Here is a 22,888-nt window from a genome sequence, read left to right on the forward strand (position 1 = left end):
AAATAAGACGACCCTGCTCGTGAGAGCTTACAATCTACAATGAGGTGGGGGAGATACAAAGCACAGGCGTGTATTTACAATGATGTATTTACAATGATGGTCCAGCCATCTTCATGGAGTGGGGGGTAGATGGAGATACTGAATGGGCTACACACACACACAAACATAAAATGACTTTGATTAGGGAACATGATAGGCCGCTCTGAACAGATGAGTTTTGAGCGAGCGCCTAAAACTATGCAGGTTGTGGATGGTCCTAATATCTTGGGGTAGAGCATTCCAGAGGATTGGCACAGCACGGGAGAAGTCTTGGAGTCGGGAGTGGGAGGTACGGATTAGCGCAGAGGTTAGTCGAAAGTCCTTTGCAGAGCGCAGAGGTCGGTTAGGCCGATAGACAGAAATGAGGGAGGAGATGTAAGGGGGTGCCGCACTGTGGAGAGCTTTGTGGGTGAGATATCTTTATTGTATCTTTCTGTGTTTAACAGTAGATACTGGTTTTAGGTTGTATGTGGTATGAGTTTTTTCATTATAAAGTTAATTATTAAATGTTAAGTTTTATTGAGTATTGTATTTCTATTCTGTATATGGTGTTCCTTTGCTGTGAATTTGTTTCTTCCGTTGGCACCTTTACTGTCTGTTCTGTGATATAATACGTTTTTTGTATGGCGGGTTTTCTGTCTGGGACTATAGATAGGGATCAATGGGCTGCTGATGCCCTAGATGCCTTCTCTGAACTAGAAGAGGAGGGTGTTTCAAAAAATACGGATTTGCGTAGTCTCTTTAATAATCTGACTGTATGTTATAAGGACAATATTCGCTCTTGGTGGGAAACACAATCATTAGAAAATTATATAAAGAATAAGATAGTACCTAAAGGCCTGAGAATCTCCATTACACCAGCACGTAGAGTTAGATCTGTTGACCTACTTAATAAGTGGGAAGCTGAATTAACGGAGAGTTCTCTTAGGTTTATGACTATACTTTTGGAGGAGGAGAAAAAAACTCTAGAGAGTACCTCTAAGAAATTGTCAGATTTGGTGGAGGAGGTACTGAAATTCAAGAGTCACACTGATTTCTCTAGGAGGGAGGCTTCCCTCCAAACAACTGTGGAACAATTCCATAACGAGATAAAAACAAGGAAGCATAAACAGTTTACTCGGGATATACACGAGTTTAAGGAGAAAAAAGTTTACACCTTTTTGCAGGAAGAAAGAAGAACTCAGGTTACTACTGATATATCGTCCTCAGATATAGACTCGTCGGATACGGACAGGGGGGTAGGAGAACAGTTTGGAGGAAGAGGGATTTTTGGAGGGGCAAGGAGGAGGAATTATAGACAGAAATGGGAAAGACAGGAGCGCAGGGGCTACATGATGACAAGAAACAGTTACAGGAAACAGTCCCCAGAGGTATTTCCCCCAGGACCCTCTTCATCATCATCCTCCTCTTTATCTTTTTTAGAGAAAAGGGTGGTGGGTACAGACCCCCCAAAAGAGAAAGAGGTCATCAAACCCAAGAAATGATTGAGGAAAATAGAATTATCAATCTCTCCTCCTGTGCACTAACATCAATGGAGAGATTGGTTTTATCCAGAGGTCTCTCATTTGTCCCTACGAATCGGTTTGATGAATTTGGTTGGGTGAAAGATATCAACCTTTTTGTTAGAAAGATGAGGTGGAAAAAGTTTTTTAACAATCATGATAAGGCGGATTGTGAAGCCTTAGGTGTGATGGAAGAAGATCTACCGAGTGTTAGAATTCTCACCGATCTTTTAAGGGACAATGAGAGACCCATTGATTTGGGCCCTTTCACGGATTTGAAGTCTAAGAGTAGGAGGATGCCCCCTCAGGAAGGTCACGATAGCACTGAGATATTCCTACGTCTGGTGGTGGAAGAATTGGAGAGGATAGGTACTATGGGAGGTAGATATTATTCAAACTTATCGAGAGGTGAAAGAGCAGCACTTGATGGATTGGCTGATAAAAAGGATTGTATCTTTAAACCCTCCGATAAGGGGGGGAACCTGGTGGTGTTGGACAGGGGTCAATATCAGTCTATGTGTGAAAATATCCTTAATGATGTAATGACGTACAAACTTTTGAAAGGGGATCCAACGGAGGAGTTTTTGAATACCCTTAAAGTGCTATTGACTGAGGCCAACACCACAGGTCTAATATCGAAGAGTGAGTTTGATTTTATGTACCCTAAGTTTCCAGTTCTAGCAGTGTTTTATTCACTGCCTAAAGTACATAAGGGTCTCAATCCCCTAAAGGGTCGTCCGATAGTGGCGGGGATTGATTCCATCACCCAGAATTCAAGCGTGTATATCGATAAGGTGTTGCGTCCCTTTGTTACCTCACTACCTTCGTATATCAGAGACTCCTCGGACCTCCTCCTCAAGCTGGAGGGTATTACACTCAGTGATGATGTTCATCTTGCCTCCATTGACGTGGAATCACTATATAGTAACATACCTCATGATAAAGGGGTACAGGCCACAAAATTCTTCCTTAGGTCAAGAGGTGTACATTTGTCTCGACATAGTCAATTTGTTGTTGAGCTACTTGAATTTGTTCTCAAACACAATTTTTTTACTTTCTGTGGCAGGTTCTTCCACCAGCTCAGGGGTACTGCGATGGGGAGCCCTTGTGCCCCCACGTATGCAAATCTTTTCCTGGGCTGGTGGGAGGACCAGTCGGTGTTTGGAGAGGAGGAGACATTTTGGTGGAAACCCCATATATTATTTTGGGGTAGATACATCGACGATGTGCTGATTTTTTGGTCTGGTGATGTAGTCTCCTTTTCTAATTTTGTGGATGAGCTTAACAATAACGAGATAGGCCTAAGGTTAACGTATGAATTTCAATGGGAGTCCATTAACTTTCTGGATCTTAAGATCTCTCGTAATGAGAGTGGTCAGGTTGTTACTGAAACCTTTTATAAACCCACCGCCACGAATAATTTGTTACGTTGGGAAAGCCATCATCCATACAGGTTGAGAAGGGGGATACCGAGGGGTCAATACCTACGGGTTAGAAGGAACTGCTCAACGGACTCAAGTTTCTACCGCCAGGCTAGGGATCTCAGGGACAAGTTTATAGATAAAGGATACCCGGCTGGGGTTCTCAGTGAGGCATTTAAATCCTCCAATGAGAAAGAAAGAAACTCACTGTTGGTAAATAATAAGAAGGAGGACGATGACAATCACTTAAGGATCATAGGTACGTTTGATGATAAGTCCGGGGAAGTGAGGAAGGCTATTGTAAAACATTGGGGAATCCTGAAAATGGATCCTGACATATGTGATATCATCCCGGATGCCCCCTTGATTACATATAGGAGAGGGAGGTCGATTCGTGATCAACTAGTACATAGTGCCTTTTCTCCTTTAAGAAAAACCCCTACCTGGTTGGATAATAGACAAACTGGCACTTTTAAGTGTGGGAGGTGTAAATTTTGTAAGTATGTTTCTAGATCCAACTCTTTTGCTAGCTCCCACACAAAAATTAGGTATGACATGAGGCATTTCGCCAACTGTAAGACTGAGGGGGTGGTTTACTTGTTTCAGTGTAACTGCCCTAAAGATTATGTGGGTAAGACTAAGAGGGAGCTACGCAGAAGAGTTGGTGAACATGTGGGGGACATACTTAATAAACGGGATAGATCTATTTCTAATCATGTGAGGGAAGTACATGGAGGTGACCTGAGTTGTTTTTGCTTTTCTGTGATAGAAGTGGTTAAACCATCAGAGCGAGGGGGGGATTGGGATCGTCTAATCCTTCAGAAGGAGACTAAATGGATATTTTGGATGAAAAGCATTAAACCAATGGGTTTGAATGATCAGCTACAGTTTGGATGCTTTATATAAAAGGTGTTGGGACCCTTGCCCCTATCTAAATCCCAGATTTGATGTGATTCCCATGATCCATTGCCCCAAATGGGGTTTGATCACTATCTTTATGTAGATCTTATCGTTGTATATCTCTCCTTATATAAGCTTGGCTGGGTAGTCCGGAGGATTTCTTTTTTCTTTTTCTTTTTATTATTCTTTCTTGTTAGTTACTCCTCATCCTTATAGGCAGCCATATATATGTATACAATAAGTTCCTCTGCGGCTGTGCTGTCGTACTTATTAGCCCTCTATACATTGTCCATGAGAGTACATAAGTACTATGGAGGTTTTGGTTTGTCGTTCTGCATAAAATAAAATTATTCCAAGACATTATACATTTATCATACTGACATCATATACCTGCTTGGTCATCCTTTGCTTTGGAGGATACACTTTGTTAGTGTGAGACTGCGCATCATGGAACGCAGGGATGAGGCGCATGAGGAGTGGTGTATAAAACTGAAGTCACAGGCACACTGTGCTTCAATGCGACTGCGCACTGTGGAACGCAGTGAATCGCATGAGGAGTTGGGTATACGAGCGGAAGTGAGGTCACAGGTATGCTGTGCCTCAGTGCGATTGCGCACTGTGGAACGCAGCGAACCGCATATATATTAGCTCGTAACCCCGGAAGTGTTTTATCAGTTTACTGTTCTGTGCTTGTTAGGTATACTGTGAACTAAATCGGGTAAGACCTTACTATTAGCGCATTATCGCTTTACACATCTTTGATATCAGAATGTTGTAATATTTGTAGGCGCGTTAGGGTCCATCATAGTATTTAGTCACATGATGTGGCTGGGCTAAACCATGAACCCGGAAGTAACTTTCACGCCGGAACTAACGGGGATACCAGGACTAACAAGAAGGTACATGTGCTATATAAGCTGGTTATATTGCCGGCAACATAGGGCTGATCTAGGTCTGTGGTACTGGTTGGACATTGTTCCCCACCGCATGCAAATGACATTATCCTCCCGAATCGTCACTCAGATAAGTTCTCTTAATTGTTCATAAGTATGTCTCCTGATGAACTGATTTCAGGGAAACGCGTCGAGATCTTCATACTTTAAAGAGTACTTTGATTAATGTATGTTCTAGTCTAACACTGTTTGGAATACTGTTTTGGGTTTTGTATTATATATTTTTTTCTTTTTTCTTTTTTGCGGTTGCCCCTTATTGTACATCCTGTATAGTACTCTGCCATCCCCCTACAAATAGCCTAGGGTGTTACTAGGGGTAGACTACGTGGAGTGGGGGCGCCATCTGCGCAGGATTCTAGGGCGCCAACCCCCACTGACAGGTAGGGTGAACTAGGGTGCCGTTATAGGTTTCCCCTTTTTTCTGTTGCTTGTTATTTTTTGCAACATCCAAACGAGTGTTAGGGTTTGCACTTTAGTATCTGGGCAAGTGCAATATGTTTATCTTTATCAACTATTAGCTTATGAGTGTATGCTCTGCTGTTTGATATATTTTTGTCTATTTTCTTGCACGTGAGGGTCTATTAGGGCGATTTAGGGTTAGTCTACGTTGAGCGGGGGCGCCATTGCGCAGGATATATAGGGTGCCAACCTCCGCGGCAAGGTAGGGGACAGATAGTCGGGACCCTAGGGTCGGAGAGCACCCTGTATCTTTATTGTATCTTTCTGTGTTTAACAGTAGATACTGGTTTTAGGTTGTATGTGGTATGAGTTTTTTCATTATAAAGTTAATTATTAAATGTTAAGTTTTATTGAGTATTGTATTTCTATTCTGTATATGGTGTTCCTTTGCTGTGAATTTGTGAGAACAAGTACTTTGAATTGTATCCTATGATGAATTTTCCAAACAGATTCGCTCATCTCTTCTCAGTAGCGCTAAAATATGCAAATTTTAAATATATGAAATATGAATTGCATTGCTGGGCTTCTCAGACCTTTCCCGGCACCTGCACACTGCAGTACTTTGCTCTGCCCTCAACAGGGCAGATAAAGTACGCCTGTGCATGAGACATGTAGTCTTGGGCGAACTGAAGACCGCGCTCACGAGGTAGATTTTAGGTTTTTTATTGAAGCCTACGCGTTTCAAGAGCTTTCTTACTCTCTTCTTCAGGGCATATAATACATAGCACAGTACAGGGTGTATTTATACATAAGACAAAAGGAAGGGGAGGGGCACCAAGGCACTTATACTATAATACAAAAGGCAAGATTTAAAACATATATATGGTACATAAAATCTTGGCAAATAACTTTTTATAAATTAATAACATTAATTCTTAATTGACATTTACTATTTAAATAAAATAAAAAAAAAAATAAAAATAAATAAAAAAAAAAAAAAAAAACAAGTCAAAGAATATCTGACATTACATTTAGCCCTTCAGGCTCAAGGGAATTCAAAGTGTATATCCAAAAAAGCTCTTTCTTATTAAGTGATTGTATGCGATTAAAAACATGTGCAGGAACGTGATCAATGGGGTGAACTCGAAATAGTGAAGGATTGCAATTATGTGAAATACTGAAGTGTTTGGAAAGACCATGTTTAAGGTAACCTATTTTGATATTATGTCGATGAGAATTCATGCGGAGGTGAAGTGGTTGTATTGTCCTACCAACATATATCTTGTTGCATGGACAAGTGATAATATAAATAACATAAGAAGTGGTGCAAGTGAAATGGTAGCTGATTGGAAAAGGGTGAGGAAAGGAAGAATGTTTAAATGCTGTACTAGTATGTGCTATATTGCCACAGCACAAACATTTTTTGTGAAAACATTTGAAAATCCCTGGTTTTTGTGAAGCAGATAATTTTTTGCATTCATCAAAAAGTCTGCTGGGTGCTAGTTTATTTTTCAAACTGGGTGCTCTCCTAAAAATAATTTTGGGATGTTGCGGCACCAACTTTCGCAGTATATTATCCTCTCTCACTATGTACCACAACTCATTAATAGATTTTTTAATGAATTTGTGGTCTGTGCTGAATGTGGTTAAAAAACTACAGGTAAATTCTTCTGAACTAGCTGCAATATCAGCTTTTTCTTTTTTTAGTAACATTTCTTGATTAAAATTCTTAAAAACATGCTCCAATGCTCTATTCACCAAATCCTTGGGGTATTTTTGTGCTATAAACTTATTTTTTAAAAACTCGGATTGAACCTTAAAATCACTATCAGAAGAACAATTTTTCCTAATACGCATAAACTGACTTTTTGGAATGTTACAAAGCCATTTATCAAGATGGCTGCTGTTATAATGCACATAGCTGTTACTGTCTACTTTTTAAAAAAAAATTTTTGTATGAATTTCTCCATCAACAATAAAAAATGTCACATCTAGATAGTTAATAGCGGTTTTGTTAAAAACAAAAGTAAAATCAAGACCCCAGGGGTTATTTTTGAGCTCTGACATTAAAAATTCTGGAGGTTTAAAAGTTGTATCCCAAATAAAAACCAGATCATCAATATAACGACCATAAAACACCATGCAATCAGTAAAAGCACTTTTATAGATAAAAGAATTCTCAAAGTGACCAATAAATAAATTAGCATATGTAGGTGCTACCCGTGATCCCATTGCCGCACCGCGTGTCTGGCGGTACAGTTCACCCAAAAAAGTAAAATAATTATTTTTTAAAATAAACTCCATTCCAGACATTAAAAACTGTTTCTGTTTGTCCAATAGTCTCGGATCTGTATCCATAAATAATTTCATACTTTCAAGTCCAATTTCATGTTTGATATTTGTATATAGGGAGCATACATCAACTGTAACAAATACGTAACTATCTTTCCACTTAATATTTCTGATAAGTTTGATCACATGTGCAGAATCCTTAATGTAGCTCCTCAATTGGGTGACATGTAACTGCATAATGCCATCTATGTAGCTGGATAGATTTGAAGTTAGGGAACCAATACCCGAAATAATGGGGCGACCAGGGGGATTTGTAAGACTCTTGTGAATTTTGGGAATATGATACATAAAAGGTACGCTTGGATTTTTTATAGAGAGATACTTACTCTCAAATGTTTGTGCTGTGGCAATATAGCACATACTAGTACAGCATTTAAACATTCTTCCTTTCCTCACCCTTTTCCAATCAGCTACCATTTCACTTGCACCACTTCTTATGTTATTTATATTATCACTTGTCCATGCAACAAGATATATGTTGGTAGGACAATACAACCACTTCACCTCCGCATGAATTCTCATCGACATAATATCAAAATAGGTTACCTTAAACATGGTCTTTCCAAACACTTCAGTATTTCACATAATTGCAATCCTTCACTATTTCGAGTTCACCCCATTGATCACGCTCCTGCACATGTTTTTAATCACATACAATCACTTAATAAGAAAGAGCTTTTTTGGATATACACTTTGAATTCCCTTGAGCCTGAAGGGCTAAATGTAATGTCAGATATTCTTTGACTTGTTTTTTTTTTTTATTTATTTTTATTTTTTTTTTTTTTTTATTTAAATAGTAAATGTCAATTAAGAATTAATGTTATTAATTTATAAAAAGTTATTTGCCAATATTTTATGTACCATATATATGTTTTAAATCTTGCCTTTTGTATTATAGTATAAGTGCCTTGGTGCCCCTCCCCTTCCTTTTGTCTTATGTGTAAATACACCCTGTACTGTGCTATGTATTATATGCCCTGAAGAAGAGAGTAAGAAAGCTCTTGAAACGCGTAGGCTTCAATAAAAAACCTAAAATCTACCTCGTGAGCGCGGTCTTCAGTTCGCCCAAGACTACTACCCTCAATATCCTTTTGGATTTTTGTGGAGACCTGCTGCTACGGTTATGCCTCCATGGGAGTTGTGACCTTTGGTTCACAACTGAAATAGGTGAGCACATTTCCCGCAAAGGATTGTATTCTTTCAAATATAGTGAGACACATTGGGGGCGCCTTGTGTTTTTTTTCTTTATGTGCATGAGACATAGCACATGTAACAAAGCAGCTCTGTTTCTAGAAGAAAAAAAACCTGACTGTTGAGAAGTGAAGCGTATGCCCATCAGTTGTTTTCCAAATTGGTGCACAGAGATTAGGAAAATGCTGCAAAATAATACTAAGCATTCACCATTAATTATTTTGCTTTGATTTTATTGAAAGTCTTTCTAGAAAGTAAGGTTTGCAGTAAATAAAAGACCTTTGAGAATGGCGTTCATTTAAATGACTTTCAAGAAAATGCAAAATTGGAATGTTAGGACAGATGCCTAAAACCTCACAGGAAACATTTAAGAGTAAAGCAATCCAGTACCATTACACCAGGAGACTAGGGCAGATGAACTGTCAGCTGTAATTTCAAATCCACAGTCTCAAACTGCACAGAGGTGCTTTAGGCCATGAGTAATGTTTGTAGATGAGATACTCACCGAGCAGGCAACTACAATGATGAAGAGTCCAGTAATCTTTAGATTTTTCAAGAAACACCTTAGAGAGGACAGTAAATAAACAGTATGGAAATTGTCAGTAATTAGAGAGCAAATAGTGATGACACCAATACTTGTATTTTTACAAACAAAAAAGAATATAGGCCAATATTTTCCACCAAATAAAGCAATAGCTTAATCAAAGCATTTAGCCACACATCTAGGATTATTCACCCTACATGAAAACATATTAAACATACATAGGCCAACATTAATCATGATATATAGGGATTCAATAAGACTAACAGGAGAAAATCCCCATTTAAGAAATATTGCAATCATTAAATACTTTAATCCCTAGCCTTTTTCAACCTTCATGACCAGGCCAAATTTTACAATTCTGAACAGCGTCCCTTAATGAGGTAATAACTCTGGAATGATTCAACAGATCCTCCTGATTCTGAGTTTGTTTTGTGTGACATATTGCACTTCATGATAGGACTTGAGTTTGTGAAAAAAAATTAAAAATTTGGCAAAAATTTCGAAAATTGAGCACATTTTCACACTTCATTTTTATGCCCTTAAATCAGATATAGGTCACACACAATAGTTAATAAATAACATTTCTCACATGTCTACTTTACATCAGAATTTAACCCCTTTCTGGCTGACAGCCCCTCTGCCTTTGGATCGGAGACCCTATGGCATGACGCGGGGTCCCGATCGCTGTCCTGGAGAGCCAATGTAGTCATGACGACATCTGGGTCTCCAGAGCTTAGAGACTTCCTGACAAAATGGGTGTCCCAGAATAGGACAAAGTGTAAAAGTAAGAATGAATTTAAAAAAATTGTTTTAATAATAATTGTAAAAATTTTGAAAAAAAAAAATCAATATTTATTCCATCAATAAATATTTGAATAAAAAAAAATCTAAACAATAAAAGTACACATTTAGCATCGCCATGTCCGTAACGACCCGACCTATAAAACGGTCCCACTAGTTAACCCCTTCAGTGAACACCATTAAAAAAAGCGAAAAAAAAGCAAAACAACAATGCTTCATCATCATACCGCCGAACAAAAAGTGGAAAAACACGTGATCAAAAAGACGGATATAAACAAGCATGGTACCGCTGAAAACGTCATCTTGTCCTACAAAAAACAAGCCGCCATATAGCTCCATCATCGGAAAAATAAAAAAGTTATAGCTCCCAGAATACAGCAATGCAAAAATAATTATTTTTTATCTAAAATAGTTTTTATTGTATAAAAGAGCCAAAACACAAAAAAAATGATATAAATGAGGTATCACTATTATCGTAAGAACCCTAAGAATAAAACTGCTTAATCAATTTTATCACACGCAAAACGGTATAAATGCACCCCCAAAAGAAATTAATGAATTGCTGTTTTTTGTTCATTCTGCCTCTCAAAAATCAGAATAAAAAGCTATCAAAAAATGTCATGTGCCCGAAAATACCAATAAAAACCTCAACTCACCCGCAAAAAAACAAGACCTCATATGACTGTGGGCCAAAATATGAAAAAATTATAGCTCTCAAAATGTGGTGATGCAAAAACAATTTTTTGAAATAAAAAGCGTCTTTAAGCGTGTGACAGCTGCCAAACATGAAAACCCACTATTAAAACCTGCTATAAATAGAAAATCAAACTCTCCTTTATCACCTCCTCCTTGGTTACGGAAAAATAATAAAATAAAATAAATGTATTTATTTCCATTTTCCCATTAGTGTTAGAGCTAATATTAGGGTTAGGGTTGGGGCGAAAGGTAGAGTTAGGGTTGGGGCTAAAGGTAGAGTTAGGGTTGGGGCTAAAGGCAGAGTTAGGGTTGGGGCTAAAGGCAGAGTTAGGGTTGGGGCTAAAGGCAGAGTTAGGGTTGGGGCTAAAGGCAGAGTTAGGGTTGGGGCTAAAGGTAGAGTTCGGGTTGGGGCCAAAGTGAGGGTTAGGGTTGGGGGCAAAGTGAGGGTTGGGGCCAAACTTAGGGTGAGGGACAAACTTAGGGTGGGGGACAAACTTAGGGTGGGGGACAAACTTAGGGTGGGGGACAACCTTAGGGTTAGGGTTGGCGCTAAACTTAGGGTTGGGGTTGAGGCTAAACTTTGGATTAGGGCTGGAGCTAAGCTTTGGGTTAGGGATGGGGCTAAACTTTGGGTTAGGGATGGGGCTAAACTTTGGGTTAGGGCTGGGGCTAAACTTTGGGTTAGGGCCAAAGTTAAGGATAGGGCTAAGTTTAGGATTATGATTATGGTTGGAATTAGAGTTAGGGTTGGGATTATGGTTATGATTGGGGCTGTGTTAGGGTTAGGTTTGTGGTTATGGTTAGGGTTTGGATCAGGGTTAGGGGTGAGTTATGGTTAGGGTTATAATTGGGGGGTTTCCATTGTTTAGGCAAATCAGGGGCTCTCTAAATGCGACATGGTGTCTGATCTCAATTCCAGCCAATTATGCATTAAAAAAGTCAAATGCTGCTCCTTCCCTTGTGAGCTCTGCCATGCGCCAAAACAGTGATTTACCCCCACATATGGGGTATCACATACTCAGAACAAATTGCCCAACAACATTTGGGGTTCAATTTCTTCTGTTACCCTTGGGAAAATAAAAAAAATTGGGGACTAAAAGATCATGTTTGTGGGAAAAATGTGATTATTTTATTTTCACGCATGGGGTTTCAAAGTTCTCACCATACATCTATATAAGTTCCTTGGGGGGTGCAGTTTCCAAAATGGGGTCACTTGTAGGGGGTTTTCCCTTTTTAGGCACATCAGGGGCTCTCCAAACGCGACATGATGACCGCAGACCATTCCATCAAGATCTGAATTCCAAAACGTCACTGCTTCGCTTCTGAACCCTGACGTGTGCCCATGCAGTAGTTTCCTCCCACATTTGAGTTATCCGCATACTCTGAACAAATTGGACAACAACTTCTGCTGCCCAATTTCTCCTATTACCCTTGGCAAAGTAAAAAATTGAAGACTAAAAGATCATGTTTGTGGAAAAACATGATTTTTTTAATTTTCACACCCGAGCGCTATAAATTTTAGTGAAATACCTGGGGGATCAAAGTTCTCACCACACACCAAGATAAGTTCCTTGGGGGAAGTATTTTCCAAAATGAGTTCACATGTGGGGGGCTTCCACTGTTTAGGCACATCAGGGGGGTCTCCAAACGACACATGATGCCCGCAGACCATTCTATCAAAGTATGCATTCCAAAATGTCACTACTTCCCTTCCGAGCCCTGAAGTATGCCCATACAGTAGTTTTCTCCCACATATGGGGTATCAGCGTGCTCAGGACAAATTGCACAATAACTTTTGTGGTCTGCTACACTTGGGAAAATTAAAATTGGGGGTGAAAAGATCATTTTTGTGGAAAAAAAATGATTTTTTTAAATTTTATGGCTCTACATTATAAACTTCTCTGAAGCCCTTAGGGGTTCAAAGTTCTCACCACACATCTAGATAAGTTCCTTGGGGTCTAGTTTCCAAAATGTTTTCACTTCTTGGGGGTTTCCCCTGTTTAAGCACATCAGGGGCTCTCCAAACGCGACATGGCGTCCAATCTCAATTCCAGCCAATTTTGAATTGAAAAAGTCAAACTGCGCTTGTTCCCTACCAAGCTCTGCCACGCACCCAAACAGTGGTTCCCCCCACATATAGGGTATCAGCGTACTCAGGAAAAAATGCACAGTAACTTTTGGGGTCCAATTTCTCCTGTTACCCTTGGTAAAATAAAAAAAATGTGGCTCTGAAGTAATTTTTTCGTGAAAAAAAGTTAAATGTTCATTTTATTTAAAAAGAATTCCAAAAATTTCTGTGATGCACCAGAAGGGTTAATAAACTTCTTGAATGTGGTTTTGTGCACCTTTAGAAGTGCAGTTTTTAGCAAGGTGTGAGTTTTAGGTATTTTATATCATATAGACCCCTCAAAGTAACTTCAAATGTGATGTGGTCCCTAAAAAAATGGTGTAAAAATGAGAATTCGCTGGTCAACTTTTAAACCTTATAACTCCCTAACAAAAAAAAATTGGTTCCAAAATTATGAGAATGTAAATTAGAGATGTGAGAAATGTGAAAAATGTTACTTATTAAGTATTTTGTGCGACATATCTGTGTGATTTAAGGGCAATAAAATTCAAAGTTGGAAAATTGTGAAATTTTCAAAATTTTCTCCAAATTTCCATTTCTTTTACAAATAAATGCAGATAATATCAAAGAAATTTTACCATAATCATGAAGTACAATATGTCTTAAGAAAAGACTGTCAGAATCACCGCGATCAGTTGAAGCATTCCAGAGTTATAACCTCATAAAGGGACAGTGGTCAGAATTGTAAAAATTGGCCTGGTCGTTAACATGCAAGCCAGCCTTGGGGGTAAAGGGGCTAATGAAAAATCACTAAACAGTTTCCCTTCTTTATTGTACAGCTAACCCATGCAACACCCTCAATCTCCTGTAATAAAAATAAAATAATAAACCAACACAAATGCTCCCTGTTCCAACGTAATCCATTGAACAACAAGTGTCCCATGATGATCTCCCCTATAGAGCTGTCACATCAAGAGATGTGACCGTTCTACAGGGCCTCCAGTGACACATTGACAGGAGACAATGGCTCCTGCAGAGTTATCAATGAGGGCTCACTGGAGTTCGTGCTCTCACTTTATGGCATTGCTGCATGAGAATTTTCACATGCAGTGGTGCTACAAATGACAGCTTTAACTCCATAATTAAGTAAATAAGGCAGCACACTGCAGCGCTAAAACATGTAAACTTGAAAACACGAAATTTGAACTGCATTACTGCACTAGAAATATGAAAAATCTCTCTTATACCAGGTCCTAAACTTGCCTTACCTTTTTGAGGTAAGGCAAGTTTAGGACCTGATATAAGAGAGATGCCGTAAAGGGGCTACCAGGTACACATAAAATTGGCCATTTTTATGCGCTAAAAGCTCTCATTTTTCATATTTCTAGTGCAGTAATGCAGTTCAAATTTCGTGTTTTCAAGTTTACATGTTTTAGCGCTGCAGTGTGCTGCCTTATTTACTTAACTATATACGAGTTGGCAACTCTAGGTTCAGCACCTGTTCACACTTAGTCTATGTTTGGATGTGCCGGTCAGGTTTTTGAAATGTAAGCTTTAACTCCAGTGACCTCTGATGGCGGAGTGATCCACTGCAGGAGGATACTTGCCACCATTGTATCACTGGAGGCCCCTGGAGAACGGTCACATCTGCCGATTTTAAATGGATAATTTAATGGATCCGTTATTAAATGGATTATGTCAGAACAGGTAGTATACTGCTATGTATATATATATTTTACAGGTGATTGAGGGCATTACCTTTAGTTTTGTTTTCTTTTTCACTTGAACAAACTAGCCGGATGATGGGACTATACTGTCCCATCATCGGCTAGCTGTCACTGTAGCAGGCATAGCCGGATTGGACTAGTATTTCAATTGGACCATGACTGCCTACATACAGACCCCCGCACACAGACACGCACATCCCGGCACACACAGTCTCCGCCCGCACAATCTTCCTCCTCCTGATCTGAAGCATTTCTCACACGGAATTCCGCAGCAAAACCGCATATCTTTTTACACCTGTGGGTTTGCTGCGGATTTGCCTGACTCAATGGAAGTCAATGGGTGCAGAAATGCTGCAGATCCACAAAAAGAATTGACATGCTGTGGAAAACTATACTTCAATTCCGTGCGTATTTTTCGCAGCATGTGCACAGCAATTCTGAAATTCCCATTGACTAACATTGCTTGTGCACTACACTGGATTTGATTCAATTCCGCGCATGTCAAAACGCTGTGAAAATGCATCAAAATCCACAATATTTGCACATAGCCTTAGAGGTGGTGAAATTCCTATTTCTGCAGTACTGTTGTACAGTAAAAAAAAATTTTTGAAGTCGTGGTGGAAGGGGACATAGGTTTGCTGTTCAAGGTATACATGGTGTAGGTGGTAATGTTAGTGAAAGCACCAGTGAACCAACTACGTCACATCCTATACAAACACAACTGACAACTTCTGTTACTCGATGGGCTGCTCCACTACCTTTCTTTGACAGCTGCACAGCAGTACAACTTGCTGATGAGACCTAGAAGGAGTGGATCGCCCCCATGGGGCTGTGGGATACTCCGTACTGGGTCCTTCGGTTCACAGGGGGATGTCACGGTTGCTGACCTGGTCCGTGACCCTTGGACGTCCATATAAAAGGGAAAGGTCTTTAAAGGGAAATGTTTGTGTTCGTGACCCACCTGTGGTATTTGGTCAGGGTGGCCAACGCTGCTTTAAGGGGTCCGCTTGGGTGATGTTATGGCAGCTAGATGGTATACCTTCCCACAGGTGAAGTAAGCCCCCAGGGCTTCCTGGTGTGTAGATGGTGGTATGGTGAAAGGCGCAGAGAAGAACGAGGACACAAGGTTGCAGTCTCTTTACCTTTACTGAAGACTTCAGCATCCACAGTCAGGGGCACCAGATCACAGGGCAGGCAGAGTCCAGCCGGTTTGGAGGCAAGTCTAGAGTCCCCTTTGTCCAGGTGGAAATCAATAGCCTTCCCTTGCGCTGTAGTGGTGTAGTCCCTTACTGCCTATGGCTTCACATAAGGGTCTCACAGATGTGCTTTTTCTCTCTCTGTCCCCCCATAGTCGGATAGGACAATACCTGTATGACTGGTGGCTTGAGGCTGTTTATAGGTTCTCTAGCATGCCCGGACCTCTGAGGGGTGCCACCGTGCCTCCTGGGTGTAGCTGCGGACAGGTAACTTGCAAGTAGCTGTCCTGACAGTCTCTGAAGTAAAGCATAAAGGTCCTTAATCCCTCAGTGTTTCGGCTACCGGGATAGTACCTGTATAAGCAGGGTTCAGAGAGAAAAATATACATGTGGACATGCAGGATGGAACAGCTACAATGCAAATACAGGTACTATACAGATGATCAGGTTATTAAATACATCAGATAGGGATTATGTACATTAGATAGGACTGCTCTATTATGGGTATACCATGGCGATTGGTGGAGCAGCTTAACATACATTTTTTTGCAAAAACACGTATTAAATAAATACCCTGTATTTTTTCATTTTTTGACTAGCACTTGCTTATTTACTGTGACTTTTTTACAACAGAGTATTTTTAACCTCTCTGTGCGTTTTTGTGTCTACCATGACTCTGGAGTAGTAATCCACGATTGTCAGAGCGTAGACATAGCCTTACCGGCTTGGTGTTAACTTCACGCGGTCTAAGGCTGTTTGGTTACTATGGGCTGTAGGGGAGCCCTCTGGCTTTTACGATCCTTTCTGCGCAGGCTACATGGGCCACACTCTTGGCCACACTTCGATGGCTTGTCTCATGCCAACCCAGTAGAACCTTCCACGAAGTAGACTCTCCAACTTCTTCCATCCGAAGTGTCCTGCTCCATCGTGGTACACTTCCAGAACCATTGGCGCATCTTGTCTTTGGACCACTATCTACTAAACTAACTCATGAGTGCGTGGGTCAATGTTTCTCTGGCACAGCTTACCATCATAGATAAATAGTTTGCCTTTCTCCTTCCACAGTTGTTGCGTCTCTTGTGGATCATCTGGACCAGGATGTGAACCTGCCTGCGTCAAGAGTTCTTTCACCAGATGGACCGCGGGGTCACTGTCCTGGGTCTCTACCTATCCATGGTGGGGCAGGGGATTCAACAAGGCTTCTGCCTTGTTTCAGTGCCAGTTCCTCATATGATGAGAATACCGAGTTGCCCTGGGGCGATGGAATCCTGGCGATTCTATTTCTTCGAGTGTTTCTGAATCTTCTCCCATCTCTGGCAAGTTTGGCATTCTGGACAATGCATTGGCATTCTTGTGCCCTGCGCGGTACTTGATGGTGAAATCATAATTGGACAACCAGGCCATCCACAGTTGCTCAAAGGCACCAAGTTTTGCTGTATCCCAGTGTGTCAGTGGATTGTTATCCGTGAAGACTGTGAATCTTGCCGAAGCCAGGTAGTGTTTGAATCTCTCCATCACTGCCCAGATGATGGCGAGGAACTCCAGCTTAAAGGAACTGTAGTTTTCAGGGTTCCTTTCAGTGGAGCGAAGTTTCCTGCTGGCGTAGGCGATTACCCTTTCTTTGACTTTCTGGACCTGGGACAACACGGCTCCTAGTCCCATGTTGCTGGCGTCCGTGTACAGCACAAACAGTTGGTCATATTCAGGGTAAGCCAGTACCTCATCTCCCGTCAGAGCCAACTTCAAACCAGTGAAAGATCTCTCCAGTCAGTTGACACAGTCAAATGGGGTATTCTTAACCTTGGTTTTCTTGGATTGGCCCACTAACAGGTCTAGTAGTGGCGTGGCTTTCTTGGTGAAGTCTTTGATAAATCTTCTGTAGCCTACCAACCCGAGGAACTGCCGGACTTCATGGAGGTTGCTGGGCTTTGGCCAGTCTCTGATCACAGTGACCTTGTCAGGGTCAGGGGTCACTCCTTCAGCGCTCACCACATGGCCCAGGTACTGCACTTTGGGCTTTAACAGATGGCATTCGGATGGCTTTTCCTTCAGACCAAAGCTAGACAGAGCTTCGAACACCTCGGCCAGGTGCTCCAGATGGTCCTCATAAGTCTTGGAGAAGACGATGACATCGTCCAGATACAGCAAGATGGTTTCAAAATTCTTGTGTCCAAGACATGACTCCATCATCCTCTGAAACGTTTCTGGGGCATTGCACAGTCCGAATGGCATGTAGTTGAATTCACAGAGACCAATCGGTGTGGTGAAGGCTGTCTTTTCCTTGTCTGCCTGTGCTACAGGAACCTGCCAGTACCCACTGGTGAGATCCATTGTAGAGAAGTAGTTAGCAGATTTTAAAGCAGCTAATGACTCTTTTATTCTGGGCAGTGGGTATGCATCTTTGTGTGTAATGCGGTTTATCTGCCTATAATCTACACACATTCTCATCGTGCCATCTTTTTTTCTGACGAGGTCTAATGGAGCTGCCCATGGGCTACAACTATCTCCGATTACCCCAGCCTCCTTCATCTCTCGTAACATGTCTTTGGCACACTGATAATGAGCTGGAGGTACGAGACGGTATCTTTTTTTAATGGGTGTATGATTTCCCGTGGGGATATGATGTTGAATCCCTTTTACCTGCCCAAAATCGAGGGGGTCCTTGCTGAATACCAGCTTATACTCATGGAAGACGCTGTAAGCCCCTTGCTTCTGATGTGACTGTGTAGAATCAGTGCCCATGTGTAGTTTCTGACACCATAACATAACATAGTTAGTAAGGCCGAAAAAAGACATTTGTCCATCCAGTTCAGCCTATATTCCATCATAATAAATCCCCAGATTTACGTCCTTCTACAGAACCTAATAATTGTATGATACAATATTGTTCTGCTCCAGGAAGACATCCAGGCCTCTCTTGAACCCCTCGACTGAGTTCGCCATCACCACCTCCTCAGGCAAGCAATTCCAGATTCTCACTGCCCTAACAGTAAAGAATCCTCTTCTATGTTGGTGGAAAAACCTTTTCTCCTCCAGACGCAAAGAATGCCCCCTTGTGCCCGTCACCTTCCTTGGTATAAACAAATCCTCAGCGAGATATTTGTATTGTCCCCTTATATACTTATACATGGTTATTAGATCGCCCCTCAGTCGTCTTTTTTCTAGACTAAATAATCCTAATTTCGCTAATCTATCTAGGTATTGTAGTTCTCCCATCCCCTTTATTAATTTTGTTGCCCTCCTTTGTACTCTCTTTTGTTCCGTTATATCCTTCCTGAGCACTGGTGCCCAAAACTGGACACAGTACTCCACGTGCGGTCTAACTAGGGATTTGTACAGAGGCAGTATAATGCTCTCATCATGTGTATCCAGACCTCTTTTAATGCACCCCATGATCCTGTTTGCCTTGGCAGCTGCTGCCTGGCACTGGCTGCTCCAGGTAAGTTTATCATTAACTAGGATCCCCAAGTCCTTCTCCCTGTCAGATTTACCCAGTGGTTTCCCGTTCAGTGTGTAATGGTGACATTGATTCCTTCTTCCCATGTGTATAACCTTACATTTATCATTGTTAAACCTCATCTGCCACCAATCTTCCATTTGTTCTGCAGAGCCATTGTCGTCCGCCTGATTGGACGGGACCAAGGGTTCTGTTGCCTGTATCACTTTATTATCAACAGTAAACAGTTTGGCAAGTGTGGCATATTTGGTTAGGTGGACCTCTTTCTCACCACAGTTAAGGACACGTACTGGCACCCCCCCTTGCGGACTTCAACCACCCCTCGGCTGTCAGGATTGTGGGCCTACTATCCCAATACACAGGTTCTACCAGAGCCTGGTAGTCTTTACCTCTGAGGCCTATTGCTGCCTGACACCATATTAACATTTCACTCATGGGGGGTATTGCGATGGGGATTGAATCACTCACTGTGGCATGGCCAATTTCTCCACCAGATAGTTCTATCTGCTGTCTCTGTACCAGAGCTCTGATTTCTTTCTGCAAAACACATTGCTCACTGGAACCAGCAGTTTCGGCCACCTGTTGTAATAAGACAGTAACCTCTGCAAGTCAATTTTCTATGACATTAGTACCAATGGTCATCATGGGGTTACGTTCACGTCGGTCAATATCAACAATCACCATTCCTTGTGCTTTCAATGCTACCCAGTCCACCTTAATGGTCACCTCTTTGTATCCCATAATGGCTGACCGTTACTGGCTACTATGGTGAAATTATCATCAGGGCAACGAGTAATGTCTGTGTCAGCCCAATAACATTTATATAGAATGTAAGGCATAGTTGTCACCTGAGAACCAGTGTCCAACAAAGTGTTCATGGGGATGCCGTTGATCACAATGGGGAGAACAGGTCGTCCTTCCACGTATTTGGCTCATCAGTTGTTTGGGCCTGGTCGTCCTACTCCTGGGGATTGGCCCTCTGCCCCAGGGGTTGCTCGTTTAAATTACAGTACCTTGCAATGTGGCCTGCCTGATTGCAATGGCGGCAGATGGGTCGTCCGTCCTGATGATAGCGATCGTCGTCTCTTCCTCTGGTCGGCGGGATCCTCTTCTGTCATCGCCAGGGAACATCCTCTGGTCTGGAAGCCAGCTTGATCTTCACCTTGGGGGCCTCCTGTAGGGACTGCACGGTCTGGGCTAATGCAGCAAAGTTCTTGGTCAGCTCCTGCATCTGGAGGCGTAGTCCTGCGGGAGAATCATCATCATCGAGGACCTGGGCATTGGCCTCAGCAGGGACTTGAGGGTATGGCGCCACCTCCAGGTGGTACGTGAGGGCTGGACGCCACGGAGGTATTGCACGGCTGTTGGAGATTCGTGCAACACCCGGATGGCATTGTCCTTAAATTGCGCAAAGTCTAGGTTAGGGTCCTGCAAAGCCAGGATATGTAATTGCGCCCTGTGAGTGGGGGACAGGAGCCCCTCAATGAACTGCTCTTTCAAAAGTTTATCTGCATCCTGTACGCTGTTAGGGTCTACTTCATTAACAGCCCGGAGTGCTTCTTGCAAATTAAGAGCATAAACCCGTATACTGTCTTGGGCTTCTTGTTTACACCCGAAGAACTTCATTTTCATCTCTGCAGCGGTGCGGGTGTCAAAAGTAACTTTAAGCTTAGCAAAGATCTGTTGCACAGTCCCTTTATCCATCGCTGGCCAGGATTTCACCTCCCTCAGGGCCGCTCCGGACAGTTGGCCAGTTAAAATGTAAACCTTCTGATGTTCTGTCAAGGGATAAACTTTAAACAGGCTACAGAGTCTTTCTTTAAAGTCATCTAATGTATGCGATTCTCCAGAATATTGCAGGAGCCAGGCTGCTCCAGGTATGTATGGCATGGACAGGGGCATGATGGCTGCTGTAGCTGTGGTGGTGTCTGGCCTGTCTGTGGGAGCTGCGGCCTCGACTGATGGTAAGGGGGCTGCGGCTGTGTTCTCTGCGGGGCATCACTGGGCCTGTGGGCAAGTACGCTGTGAGGCCGGGGGGTGCTATTAGGTCTGCGGCTGCGACCGCTGCCAACTCCCCTCCCGGATTAGGCATGGCTCTTTTTCCTCGCTAACCTGATAGAAGTTAGCGTCTCCGCTGTACGATGTCGTCACTTCTGGCGTTCCAGGCAGCACGGCGCTCTTTATTCTTCTCTGCGCTTTTTCTGGCTGGTTCCGCCTACTAAGGTACGTCTCCTCCCTCTCGCGCTCCACGCGGTGTGGCAATGGCGGATTTCGGCGGCAATTTATGTGATACACAATCTTTCAATAAATCACAGTTCAGGCACAATTCTAGCACAGTCTTTAAGCGCACATGACCCGATTTATGGGGTTTAGTAGATCCTGTTCATGATGTCAAAGTTGGATCGCCCCCATGGGGTCACGGGGTACTTGATACCGGGTCCTTCAGTTCACAGGGTGATGTCACGGTGGCTGACCCGGTCCGTGGCCCTGGGACGTCCATATCAAAGGGAATGGTCTTTACGGGAAATGTTTGTGTTCGTGACGCCACCTGTAGTATTCGGTCAGGGTGACCGACGCTGCTTTAACGGGTCTGCTGGGGTGATGTTATGGCAGCTAGATGGTATACCTTCCCACAGGTGAAGCATGTCCCCAGGGCTTCCCGGTGTGTAGACGGTGGTATGGTGAGAGGCGCAGAGAAGAACAAGGACAAAAGGTTGCAGTCTCTTCACCTTTACTGAAGACTTCAGCATCTACAGTCCAGGGCATCAGATCACAGGGCAGGCAGAGTCCGGCCGGTTTGGAGACAAGTCCAGAGTCCCCTTTGTCCAGGTGGAAATCAATAGGCTTCCCCTGCACTGTAGTGGTGTTTATAAGGACTCTAGCACGCCCCGGCCTTTGAGGGTTGCCACCGTGCCTCCTGGGTGTAGGTGCAGACAGGTAACTTGCAATTAGCTGTCCTGACGGTCTCTGAAGTAAAGCATAAAGGTCCTTACTCCCTCGATGTTCCAGCTACCGGGATTCTGCGCCTCTGCACCTCAGAAGGAGGCAGTCTGTGCAGGGCTGGTCCCCTTCTGGTATCCTCTAATTTGCTCTGCTTTCATTGCACACTCACTGCAATATAGTTATGCCTTCTGAATGTCTCTTCCCAGGAGCTGCAGCACTTCAGGCTACACGGCTACACCGCTTCCTTTCCTTTTTCCCTCTGTCTCCCTGACAGGGACTGACTCCCTCCAGATCAGGATGTTCTTATAGGGGAGTTCACCTAAAACAGGCTTAGAGCTCCCCCTTCTGGTCTGGAGTGTGAACATGTTGCATGTTTGTGATACCTGGATGCAGTTATCCTTTCTTGCCTCCAAACGTAGCATCACTCTCCCCGAGAGAAAAGCAATACCACTGCGATGACCAGGGCCCTGGGGCGCCGCAGGAGCGTGTGCACAAAAGGATAGCAGCTTCGAATGGCCTCTCCTCTTCTTCCTTCACTTCAACATCACATACAGTACAGTCCAGTCTCTGATGTTCGTGGTTGGTGGGAGGGGACAGAGAAAACAAGCATCAATGTTACCCAGCCATCAAAACAGCATGAGCTTGGACCTTATGGAAGAGACCGACATATGAGTGAATCCCTGCTGCACTATCTGCAAC

General features: G+C 42.5%; 1 protein-coding gene across 3 annotated transcripts in view; it reads right to left on the reverse strand.

Moving 5' to 3' along the window:
• Positions 1-22,888, reverse strand: part of OCA2 (OCA2 melanosomal transmembrane protein) — an 809,946-nt gene that overhangs the window by 319,801 nt on the left and 467,257 nt on the right. For all 3 annotated transcript variants that reach the window (XM_069757832.1, XM_069757833.1, XM_069757834.1), the window contains one exon: positions 9,263-9,320. In XM_069757832.1, the coding sequence (XP_069613933.1) occupies positions 9,263-9,320 (58 nt within the window). The remainder of the gene's footprint in view (positions 1-9,262; positions 9,321-22,888) is intronic.

This window comes from Ranitomeya imitator, chromosome 3, assembly GCF_032444005.1.
Source record: "Ranitomeya imitator isolate aRanImi1 chromosome 3, aRanImi1.pri, whole genome shotgun sequence".
Classification (NCBI taxonomy): Eukaryota; Metazoa; Chordata; class Amphibia; order Anura; family Dendrobatidae; genus Ranitomeya; species Ranitomeya imitator.